Source organism: Cygnus olor, chromosome 20 (assembly GCF_009769625.2).
Source record: "Cygnus olor isolate bCygOlo1 chromosome 20, bCygOlo1.pri.v2, whole genome shotgun sequence".
Classification (NCBI taxonomy): Eukaryota; Metazoa; Chordata; class Aves; order Anseriformes; family Anatidae; genus Cygnus; species Cygnus olor.
In genome coordinates this window covers 11,443,500-11,455,569 of record NC_049188.1, presented here as the reverse complement: position 1 = coordinate 11,455,569, position 12,070 = coordinate 11,443,500, and the positions used below count along the sequence as shown (strand labels likewise).

Genomic DNA, 12,070 nt, shown 5'->3' with positions numbered 1-12,070 from the left:
AAACACGGCACCCGAGTGGCAGGCTGGGGAGGGACCCCCGAGGGGATGATGCCCGGAGCCGCTCTGCCCGCGGGATGGCCGTCGAGGTGCCCCTTGCAGACCTAGAAGCTCGCTGCCCTGCCCAAGCAGCCTTGCTCCTGGGTTTCCTGGCTGAAGAGTGGAAGTAGGTCAGGAACATGCACGCAGAGAAATGCAGCCGCGTACCTGCCTTATGCCCAGTAACAACAACTTTGCGTTGCGGAGAACTGTTTGTCTTAGCCGTCTGTAAATGACTAAACCTGGCAGCGCTCCGTTTGCCTCCTCGCGTTGCGCTCTGTCGGTTGTACTAGAAAGCTGTTGTTTCTAGAAGCTTTGAAAGGTCTGAAGTTCGTGCGTTTTTCTATTTGCATTTGAGAAGTAAAACCAGTCCACGGGAGCAGGACTTGCACAGAGCGCGGCTGTTCCCAGGGCGGCGGTGCTGATGCCTCCTGGAAGCGGGTGGCTCTCCTGCTGCTGCTGGGCTCCGGCTGCTGCTGCCTGCCGGCTGGGGCAGCCCCGAGGGGAAGGGCCGGTGGGGCAGTGCAGCGACTGGTTCCGTACGTCCCAGTAACGTTGAAGTTAATGGTGCCTTTCTAAAACAAAGCGTTGCTGCCCAGCTCGGTGCTTCTGTCTCGGAGCCCGATGATCCGTTGGTCGACTGCATGCAGAGTTTAATGGGGTAGTTACCTGTCCTGGGCTTCTGGTGTTTCAGTAGTTTTCTGAAACTAAGGTACACGCCAGAATAAAATGCACGTGCTTAGGGAAATATTGACTTACTCCTGGTATGTCTGAAATGGGATTGCTCTGACCAGCTCTTCTCTCTGGGAATCCAGCAGGCGGTTTCTTAGCGCTACGGACGGTTTGGTTGGTGTCGATCTTTGCTCCCGGTTCCTGTGGTGTTTGAGGTGCACGTTGCTGCAGCAGTCACCTCACCAGCTAGTTTCAGAACTAAGTTTCCAAAGCTTTGGCTGGACAGAAAGCGTGCGAATGGGCTTAAACGTCGTTCCCAGGCGTGGAGAGCGAGCGTGGGTACTGCAGCTGCCAGACGCAGGGCACGAGGTCCTGCTGGCTTGGAGCGCCTGAGCCGGCTGCTGGGGGACCCCGGGAGCGCCCTGGGGCGCAGCTGCAGTGCAGATGTCCCAGCATCAGGAGAATACAAAAAGCCACAGACTTTTGAGTAGACTGGAATGTGGCTTAGGTTGTTTGGGTCTATCCAGCCAGACTTGGCTGCGGGTGCGCAGGGCTGAGCAGTCTCCCCGCTTGCTCCCTGTGGGGCCGCAGAGCAGCGGGGCCGGGGCCATCGTCGAAGGCAGCCACAAAGTGCAGCCTGCTGCTGTCCCCGTGCCAGCCAAACCTGGGTGTTGAGAAGCTGCTGAAAAATAAGGGCAGCGCTTGTAGCTCTTCCCACAGGTGGGTTAAAGCCAATTTGAGTTTAATGACGGCTGGAGAGCAGCTATAAGCTTCACTGTGGGCTCTTATTAAAAGAAGTGCTTGTTGTGCTAAAGGAGCACCGAAAGTTTCTGGGAAGCTGTGGTTTCCTCTGCGGGGATGTGGGAGGCACATCTGTGCCGTGTCCCATCTCCCTGGCAGGCTGTCCTACCGAGGCCTTTCCACTAGGGCTCTCTGCGATGCTAACGGCTATTAATTTAGTCAATTTATTTGGGTTCAGTAAGCCATTTGTTTTGTTTAATTTATTGTTAGGCTGAAATTTAATTTGCATTCGCTAGACCAGCAGCGGCCTTCGCATGCTGAAGCTAGCACGTGCTGCGCCGCGCTTCCTTCGGCTTCAGTGGAGGCAGTGCCGCTCAGCTGCGTGGCACCCGAACGCGTCTCCTGCCCAGGGGCTCGCAGCGCGGCCCAGCAGAAGCCGCGCGTGCTGTCCTCGCCGCGCTCCTGCAGCTGCTGCAGCCTGCGCTCAGCGCTCCTGGTGGTGTCAGCCCGCACTTAGGTCAGCACTCTGCAGGAGGTGGGAAGATGGGAGTGGGAGGGGTGCGTGTAATCCCCTTTGAGTATGGGTGGCTTAGCTTTTCTGCCTGGTGTGCCTCCCAAGCACAGGGCATGCTGGCAGTCTTATTTCTACATCCTAAAATCCCATTGCGCCACTAGTACGGGCTGGTGCTGTATTGCTTTTTCTTAATTTCTTTTATCGCTGCAGATCATCGCATGTGAACCATTGCACAGCGTCAGCCACCCATCTGACCTGGCCTCCTCCTCGGAGGAACGGGTGTCTCCAGCTGATGAGCACAATAGCTGCTTCATTAGGCTGGGTTTATGTGACTATTAAAGGGAAAAGTAAACTTTGTTTAAGCATAAATAGCACCATTAAACTTAGTGATCTAATTAATTGCAGCAAATTGTACTTTAGGTGATCTGCTTTAAAATGAAACTGAATTTGGGCTCGTCTTCGCTCGAACCTGAGCTGCTGCTCCAAGGGGAGCCGAGGCTGCAGGGCACCTGGATGGTGCTGCGGTCTGCAGGTGAGGAGAGAGTTGAAGCTGTCAGAGCGTTAAACTCTTTCAAAAATCATCAGGAAAACTTTTGGTGTAGATGCCGATGTAACCTGACACCCGATCCTCGCTCCGGAGGACAGGAGAGACCTCTTGTTACCGGGGATTTCAAGGTTACACTTCTCCTGTGCTGTGAAATGGGCAGAGAGCAGCTCTAATGAGAAGAGAACACCAGCCGTAACCAGGACTCCGCTGTTTTCTGGGATGGTAACTCCCCGTACTCACATGAATTTGAGTGGGAGAGATTCTTCTGTTTCCTCTTTCTGTTCTTTGAAGAGAAGAACAGAAGCTAGCCAGGGGTTTGACTTGCACTGGAGAGCTCTCGGTCTGCTTTTCAACCCTTGGCAGGTTGGCTGACGGAGCATGAGGCTCTGGGGCAGCTTCCAGCCTTCCCGGGGCCTCCTTCGGAGACGAGTCTCCTTGTCCGGGTGTCGGCGCTGGGCAGGTGGTTACGCGGGCTCTGTAGTCCTGATTTCGTTCTGGTTTTGAGTTTTCTGTTTTTTTTTCTGCTCGGGCTGTGGCACTTTTCTTCCTCTCGGTGGAGATGTGGGCTCCTTCCCGCGTGTGCAGCGCCGCCGAGCGCACGGCAGGCTTGTGCGCGATGGTGGCGGTGCTGGCCGGGGAAGGCGAGGGGCTGGGTGCGCGCAGGGGCCGCGGGTTTCACCAGCGCTTGTCGCTTCCACAAATCTCGGGCTCTGTAATCCTGCACCAGTTGTTGGATTTACTGAAATAACAGAGAGGAGTGGTTTGAGGGGAGCTGTCTGTGTGGTTTTTTGGCTTGTTTGGTACCGCGGAGCAGCGTGAGAGGACAGAAAATGTGTCTGGGAACGCCTTGGTAGTTGCTGCCCAGGCCCTTTATGCCTGCCTGCTCAGTATGGGCGGCCGTGCCCGGCCGAGGCAGCCACAGAGAGTGCCCTCCTTGTAATTCAACGCGTCTCGCCTGCCTACGAGTTTGGCAGAGCTGGGGAGCTCTAACGCTTGTCCCATGCTGCACTGGTTCAGCACTTGATACCAGCCGGCTATTTATAACGAGCTCGGGGACCGAAGCAATCGGGCGAGCGTCCGCTCTTAGAGAGCGCCTGCAGAGCCTGGGAGGCGCGCGCACGGCCGGAGGTTCGTGGGCTCGCTGCTGGGGCGCCGGGCAGAGCTGGGAGCGTTCAGCGGCTGCTGCGGGGCCGCATCGCTGGGCCGCCGTGGCGGGGCGAAGATGTGCGGCGGGTGAAGGTCACTGAGCGGGACGTCGGGAGAGCTGCTGGCGGGCCAGCAGCAGAGCCTGCGGAGGAGGCGCGGGTGTGTGCTCCGGCACCTCTGGGATGCGGACCTGAGCCCCGCACTGGTCCTGTGCTCCCTCTCACCTCGGGACCACGTAAGAAGTTCCTTTGGAGAGTCTGGCTGGCTGCAAACGTGAACGGACCCGAACCAGGGAGGGTGAGCAAGAATTCGCCTTGTGGGGACTTAAATGTGTGTGTGCAAAAAGGGATTTGCAAACAAAACTAACTTTTCCAATCCAGTGTTGTATGAGCCAGGCTGCTTATAATCATGGGGAACAGCATTTTTGTGAACTGCTGCAGGCATGTCACCGACCTCATCTTCCAGACACGCAGCTTTAGCTCGCCTGATGAGCGGTCGCCGCTCTTACCAAAGCCTCCCACGAGCCGCGCCGGCTCCCCCGACGTGCCGGAAGCTTCCCGGGGCGCCGTGCCGTACCCCGACGTCATCCCCAGCACGGCAGCGGTGGGAAGCCTGCAGAAACGCGCCGAACGCATCCAGGACTCGCCCGAGGCCAAGGGCGAAGAAGCAGCAGCGACGGCCTGCGATAACAGCTGCTGGAAAGCTGGCAGTGGTGCTGCCGGCCCGCTCCAGCGGCCAGGGGCATCGTGTGCCGCAGCCGTCCTTCCAGCCGACCTTGAGGAAGGGCCGGCGGGGCCGTTAGATCGCGCCGCGCTGCTTGAGGCCTGCCAGAGCCACGTGAAACCTGAGGACGGCGGCTCGGCCGCGGGGCCCGGTGCGGCCCGTGCTGTGCTTCCCCCCGGCCCGCGGCCTGGCCCCGGCCGCTGCGTGGAGCCAGCAGGCGGGGGGAGAAGCCCCCGCGTCCAGCAGACGGTCGCACCGCCCGGGCTCTGCGGGGAGAAGGCGTCCGAGAGCAGGGACACGAGCGCTGGCGCTGCGCAGACTGACCGCGCCGCAGGCCCCGGCGGCAGGCTGAGCGGGGGCCCCAGCCCCGTGGTGGTGCACGTGCTGCCCGCCAGGCAGCCCCAGAAGAGGAGGAGGAAGAAGAAGCTCCCGCCTCTAGGTGCTCACTGCAGTGGCGCTCCGTTGGGCTTGGTGTAGCTGGAGCCCCTCTACACCCGTGGCGGCGTCGGGGTGGCTGTGTACGGTCGTGGGATGGGGTGGGAGGAAGGAGGGGGGGGACACAGGTTCTGTTTTCACTCGCAGCAGGGTGGAGGTGAGGAAGGGGGCCGGGGCCAGAGCCCAGCTGGGCCGGCTGTTGTCCCTTCCCCGGCTTCCTGGGCACAAGCAGCTCGGCTTGCTGCTGCTTGGGTCTCAAGGTCAAACCTGGCCTCTGTGGCACTGCGGTGTCGTTCAGTCCCTGTGTGGCGGCCGAGCTGGGTCTCAGTCGCTGGCTCTCGGTGTAGCTGGTGGCTTGCCGGGGGTGCTGCAGTGACACTGACGTGGGGCTGCCCGGCTGCTGTTTCGGTGCCTCGTTTGCTGCTTGTGCCTCTGCCGTGCCGCCGGAGGTGTTCAGGCCTCGCGGCAAGGAGGCCGTGTGGGGCTCTCAGCACCTGGAAGTACCTCTGGGGAGGGAACGACAGGACCTGTGCCCTTGAATGGAACCGGAGCTCACAGTCAGAAACACATTCTGTTGGCACTGGCACTTCTCCCACCCTCTGTACCAGGCTACTTTGCTGCAACATCTTCTGATACTGTCATCAGGAAGCTAGTGACTGACTTTGGTTTAGAAGATTTCTGTGAACACTAATTAGTTATTAACGAAAACTCCCCATGGTCCGTCATATTGACCCCTTCCTGTTGTGTGCAGTCAGCAATATTCAGACGCAGATGCAAATCCCTGTTCGTGCCGGGGCCGTCTGCCTGGCTCACGAGGTGCCCACCACATCTGTAGGCTCCCTATAAATAGGAAGCGTGACTGAAATAGTGCCTGTCACCTTGGCGCGTACTCGCCGTGCAGGTGCAAGGATGAAACGTAATCCTCCTACTTAGCCTTCGCACCACGCTGAACGCAGCTCAGGCGAGCGCACGTTTGTTCCTCCCCGTGAAGCAGTGTCCGGGCCACCTCCTCTCTTGGGCTTAGCCCGTTCTCCTGACGCTTTAATCTTGTGTGCGCTCGGGGTTTGTCCGCGCTGTGCTCGGGAGCAGGGATGAGAACGCGGCGTTACGGCTCGGTGCTCGCTGCCCGCAGCACGGCCCTGGGCACCGAGCGTCGCCGCGTCCTGCGGGCACGCTCACCTCGCTGCTGCGAGTTGGGGTTGAAACAAAACGTGCTGTTTTCATCAAAATGTGTCTGATCTGTAAAACCCAACTGAAAAAGCATCACTGGTGTTAAACCAGAGCGTTTACCTGCCCGACGACCGTTCCTTCTTTGGTTCAGGTTTAGCTTCTTGTTTCCAGACTTGGGGCAGCGCTGGCTGTCAGGGCTGGCAGGAGGGCGGCGAGGCGCACCCCGCAGCCTCGGGCGCTCACCTGGCTCCGGGCAGCGCTGACCCCAGGAGCCTCTCGAGGCCGTTCCTGAGGCCGTTCCCGCGGCTGTGCTCGGGGGGCGGCTGTGCTGAGACCTGCGCGGGTCGGGGGGGCCCTGCTCCCCGGGCCATAGCGGGCAGCTCTCCCACGGCACCAGCTGGAGCTCGCCCTGCCCGCACCTCGGCGCAGCGACGTGCTGGTCCCCTGCCCAGCTCGGTGGGTCCGGGCTGCGCGAGGAGACCTACGGCTTCCTAGATCGTGTCCGCTCCCCGCTGCTCTCCACCTGGCTCACGAAGAGAACAAACCCTCGTGGGAGGGGGGGAGGGAGGTGTGGGGTGCTCCCCATCCCGGGGGTGCATCCGTCTAAACGCGTGCCGGGAATGTCATCACCTGCCTCAACTACAAGTGCTGAGGCAGAGCCTCGCTGGCACCCCGGGGTCGCCGTGAGGCGTGCTGGGGGCACAGGGCGGCTGGGCGCGGGGGGTGGGGGCGCCTGGTGCCGGGGAGCAGCCCGGCAGCACCCCCCCGCCGAGCAGCGCGCCAGGAGGAGCGCTGGGAGCTGCGCAACGTGTTGGTGCAGGGGTTACAGCTGCCTGCGGGCTGCAGAGCGCCACACCCCCGTTTCTTTTAATTAAGAGGCTTCTTAAGACTAAGCCGAACGCGTTGTACACTGACCCATCCTTCCTGCTTTCCTTCCCTCCCCTCCGCACAGGGTTTGTGGAAGATGCAAACCCTGCAGGGAGCGAGAGCGCGCTAATTGCGCCGAGGGGCAGGAGGGCAGGGCCTGGCACACCTACCTCCGGTAAACACCAGTTGCAGGATGAAATGTTTGCTTGGCCGGAGCACGGTGGTGTCATTGGAACCGGTCTCCCCCGCGTGCTCTAAACCCCCCCTCTCCCCGCAGAGCACCCGTCTGGCACGGCACTCATGAACGGCAGCGCGCCGCACGAGAGCCTCAGGGGCGAGAAGGGCGCCAGGCAGAACGGCCACGAGGAGGCTGACGCGGGGGAAGATGGGAACGACCAGGAGGTCATTGTCATACAGGACACGGGATTCACCGTCAAGATCTGCGCGCCGGGGATAGAGCCCTTCTCGCTGCAGGTACCTGCCTCCCTTCGGCTGGCTGGGGGGGGGACGGGAGGCGACGGGGGCAGGGGCAGCTCGGCAAGGGGGAGCTGCCCCTCGTCCTTCTCCACGGGGCTCGGATCTGAGCACAGGGGAAGTGGCGTTCCCACTGCTGGGCTGTTCTGAAGGAGGGAGGTGTAAACATGACTTCTGGGCCTGACTCCGGAAGGGGAAACCTCTTGCCTGCTCAGAGGTTTTGGCACGATGCACCTCCTGGCTGCGCTGGGTTTGGCACAGCGACACGCGCTCGCACTGCTCGGGGAGCTCGTGCACCTGCCTGGGGCTCACGGAGCGATGCAGCCTCCCCTCCCCTCCCCTCCCCTCCCCTTCCCCTCCCCGAGAGCTCTGCTGGATGTGGCACGGCATCACGTGGGCGGCAACACGTGCTGCCAGATGAGGACAGGCTTTGACATGCCTGGCCGATACTCTGATTTAGCTCGATACTGCACTGAAAACCACTTGGACGAAGCATTTTTCATTCTGGGGGGAGGCATTTTGAGCCTAAACCCGGGGGGAAGCCTTATCTCCCCAGGACCAGCAGAGAGTGCAGTGAAGTGACGTCCCCTGTGGAACTAGCTGTGTTTCAGCCCGGCTTTTTTCTTTCTCTAAATCTCTTTGGCTGTTAGTTTTAATAGGCTAATAATAGCAGCCCATGCTGTTTACAGCAGCTTATGTAAACTGCCCTGAGTCCTCATAGCTCGAGAGCAGCGTCGGTGGTGCTGGAGCCAGAGCAGGCGGCAGGAGCGCAGCCCTGGCGCGTGAGCCGGGGCGGTTCCTGTGTTTCAGGAGCCGCGTGCCCGGGGGCAGACCGAGCGGAGGAAGCGGTCTGTCCTCCGCTTGTGTCGTTCAGAACCTCGCCGCAAACATGCGGTGGGGATGGCTGAGGGACGAGCCCCTGGGTTCCCCCCACGTTCGGTTCCTTGGCTGCGCCCCAGCCCTGCCCTGTGCTCAGCGCAGCGCCAGGCTGCGACGCCTCTGGGTGCCCAGCCTGGGGGTTGGAGCTGGGGCGACTCGCCCTGCCACAGGGGTCTGCGTCCTCCGGCAGGGACAGAAGCAGCCTTCTGACAGTTGGCTGACAATAACTGGCTGCGTTGTCGCCTTCTTAAGGTCTCTCCTCAAGAGATGGTGCAAGAGATCCACCAAGTCTTGATGGACCGTGAAGATACCTGCCACCGGACTTGCTTCTCTCTGCAGCTTGATGGCAACGTCCTCGATAACTTCGCTGAGCTGAAAACTATTGAAGGACTGCAGGAGGGCTCGCTGCTAAAGGTGGTGGAAGGCAAGTTCCTTCAGACTTCGGGAGGGAACGAGCAGGGAGTGGTTTTGGCTACCTGGCAGCGCTTCCCTGTTGTTCCTTTTTGAGACTTGTCTGCTAAAGTAGTAAGCAACTGTGTGATTGCAGTTTATTTCCTCCCTTTCTGTTTATCAGAGCCGTACACAGTGCGAGAAGCCAGGATACATGTGCGTCACATTCGGGACCTTCTTAAGAGTCTTGACCCATCAGATGCTTTCAATGGCGTGGACTGTAATTCACTGTCATTCCTGAGCGTCTTCACTGAAGGAGACCTGGGAGGTAAGGGGCAAAAAGGCTTCCCTAGTGTGGTCAGTTTTCATTCCCCTGACTCCTTGCTTCATTAAAACACGTTGTGACGATCAGCTGTCCCACCTCATTCGGGAGTGCAGAGAAACTCTCTCTGAGCACTTCTGCACTCCTGCTTGAATAATTACTGGAGGATGAAGTGTTGTCTTGCAGCACTGACTTTCTGTGTGTCTCTGCTCCAGACAGTGGAAAACGGAAGAAAAAAGGTACCGAAATGGAACAAATTGACTGCACCCCTCCTGAACATATCCTGCCAGGTAGCAAAGAGAGACCCCTGTGTGCCCTTCAGCCCCAGAACAGAGACTGGAAGGTAGAGTTCTCCTGTGTGCTCGAAATGGCTATCAGCACGTACCTTGCAGCAAAGTGGTGTTCAGGAATTGGGAGCTGCACTGAAGGTGGACTTTGGGATTTGCTCTGCTTGATGCTTAATGAGTGCTGGAATAGCACTGCTTAGCCGAGAGAATAAAGTCCAGGAGCTTGTGTGCAAAGCACTGGACACGGTCTGGGCATCCGCAGAGCACAAAGTGGCCAGCCGTGTTGGGGAGGGGTGGCAGGGAAGGGAGGGCTGCGTTTCTCTGTAGAGTCGTGGAGGCAGGATCTGCAGATCGCTGTGAATTACCCTTAGGTTTCCCATGCCCTTGCACTTGGATTCCAGTTTTAGAAGCTGCCATTTGAAAACCAGTACAGCAAGAAATCCATGTGTTGTGCAGCCCAGAGGCCCAGGATGTCTGTTTTTACCTGTCTTATTTGTGAAAGGCAGCAAACTCAGAAGCATAGTAGTGGACTGCAAGTAGCTTGGGGAAGGCTATGCTCTTGAGACCAATTCTTTTGTAAGCTCTGTTTCTGGAACCAAGAGGGGCAGCAGGTAAAAGGACTTTGGCTTGTATATCAGATGTCTCTGTAACACAGGGGTATTAATTTCTACTGACAGGAAATGTTTCTGTTGTGTTCTGTAGCCTTTGCAGTGCCTAAAGGTATTGACGATGAGTGGCTGGAACCCTCCACCTGGCAACAGGAAAATGCATGGGGACCTCATGTATTTATACGTGATCACAGTGGAGGATCGACACGTCAGTATCACTGCATCCACTAGAGGATTTTACTTGAATCAGTGAGTAACTAGGATTTCTCTTGTCAGGCCCTGCAGGAGGGAGCTTGCAATACCAAACTGGAAAAGAACCTGCAAAGAAACATGCTGCTGCTTTTTTTTTCTTTTTTCTTCCCTGTGGAAAATAGCCTATTTGAATTCACTGCTCACATGGGGTTTGTAGGAGTTGTTATACTGGATTGGGCTCTTTAGTTATGCCCGGTACCATTTTTCCACAGTGGATAAATGCCTGATGCTTTAGGGAAAGTTGAAACATCCCATAATGTCATCAACTAGTTAAAAGTATTTTCAGTCGGGAGGGAATTCCTTCCCGACCATTGTAACTAGCTCATTTTGCCCTCAAGGAGAAGAACAGTCCGCAAGCACTTTGTAACCTGGGCACGGATTTGACTAGCAATTTTTTTTGTAGTGTCTATGAGGGACTGTTAAAGCTGACCGTACAGTGCCTGGGAGCGTAACAGTGGCTGTATTTGAAAAGAAGATGAAGATAAAGTACATTTCTACATTCTGCCCCATTATGAAATGAAAGTGCTGTGTGTTGAGCTGGCTTGTAGAAGGCAGTTTCTATTCTATGGTTTTCTCCCAGATCTGTTAATAAGTAAATAGTGTGTCAAAAATAACAAGTCAAGAGATGCACATCTAAGTATGGGTCCATGGAGAGCAAGTGGCACGAAGAACACGGAACAAGTGGCCTGCTTGGGCTTGGCAAAATGTGAGCTGGGGAGGGGAGTCTGTGCTTGTGGCCCTGGCAGGTCAGTGCTCAGCCCTCCGGCAGGGAGATTCGGTATCCTAAGAGGGTTCTGGCTGTCTGGTGTCGTTGGTGCCATTCCAGTTGGGTTCTCTGTTAAGCAGAGGCCCTTGTGATGCGTTTGGGAAGCTCTTTTGTGAAATCAGTCCTTCCTTCCTATAAAAATATGAGCCTCTCTTAAACCCAGTGGTAGCTGAAGACAGGTCCGAATGAAATTTGCTGCCCACTGCATTCGGGTCCAGGTACTGAATTACTGATTGTATCTCCACTGGTGAGAGCCGGGCAGGAGGGGGGCCTGCAGTCCTTCTGCCTGCGTGCCACTTGGTCTCCGTTTTACAGACAGCAACGTGTTACGCAGGCCTTTAATGCAGTGCTTATTTGGGAAGGCTCTCACTCGTGTAGCAAGTTCCTGGGGGGTGGCAAGTCTCAGCTATGACAACAGCTTGTTTCTTTCCTCTTGCAGGTCTACTGCATACAACTTCAATCCCAAACCTGCAAACCCCAGCTTTCTTAGTCATTCCTTGGTGGAACTACTTAACCAGATCAGCCCTACCTTCAAAAAAAACTTCTCCGCTCTGCAGAAGAAACGGTAGCAAACGTTTTCCTCTCCATCCCCTTGGGTAGCATGATGTTAAGCTGCTTGGTGAGGCCCCGGTACCTGGCTGGTTCTGTGGAGCTGGGTGCCGCGCTCGTACAGCAGGGATTGTAACGCCCTCTTCCTCTGTGTGCACGTGGTGGGTGGGTGGGTGGTCGGGGGGTGCTTGGTGGAACACGAGTCCGTGTGGCAAGGGACTGCCCAGTGCCTGACGGGGCCTCGTGGCAGCGCCCTGATCTCACTGGCTCTCCCCTGCTCGGAACGTGGAGCTGCCTGAGCTGATGGGACTTGGTCCATGCTAGTAGGCCTTCCGTGCAGAAGTTATGAAAGCGTGTGGACCTGTAGTGCACTAACTGCTGCTGGAAAATTCCTGTATAAGTCATCTTGAGCAGTAAGAGCTGCTTGTTGTTGTGGTGTGTGTAAGTGAGCTTCATCTGCCCACTCACAGCCTTCGTGCAAGGGCAAATCCTGGTGTGTTGACCAGCTCCTGCGGTGGGTCTGCTCACCGAGTCAGCGCGTTGGCTGCGTGCCTTGTGGGGGGACTGGATGACGTCCTGGCTAGCCAGGCAGCAAGGAGCTGATGTGAAGCGGGCCATGGGCTGCAGCAGGGTATGACTGATGACCTGGTCAGTAGGTGCTTCTCCCTGAACACAAAAAAAAGCTGAAGCAT

At 57.5% G+C, this 12,070-nt stretch overlaps 2 protein-coding genes across 2 annotated transcripts in view; both read left to right on the top strand.

Moving 5' to 3' along the window:
* The window catches only part of CLUH (clustered mitochondria homolog), a 34,115-nt gene that overhangs the window by 2,919 nt on the left and 19,126 nt on the right, over nucleotides 1-12,070 (top strand). The window contains 6 exon segments of the mRNA XM_040533066.1: nucleotides 7,129-7,325; nucleotides 8,457-8,628; nucleotides 8,779-8,922; nucleotides 9,132-9,259; nucleotides 9,906-10,060; nucleotides 11,269-11,394. Coding sequence (XP_040389000.1) covers nucleotides 7,129-7,325; nucleotides 8,457-8,628; nucleotides 8,779-8,922; nucleotides 9,132-9,259; nucleotides 9,906-10,060; nucleotides 11,269-11,394 — 922 coding nt within the window.
* LOC121058066 (collagen alpha-1(I) chain-like) lies at nucleotides 3,960-5,517 on the top strand. Its single transcript, XM_040533067.1, has one exon. The coding sequence runs from the start codon at nucleotides 4,065-4,067 to the stop codon at nucleotides 4,854-4,856; it is 792 nt and encodes a 263-aa protein (XP_040389001.1). The 5' UTR covers nucleotides 3,960-4,064; the 3' UTR covers nucleotides 4,857-5,517.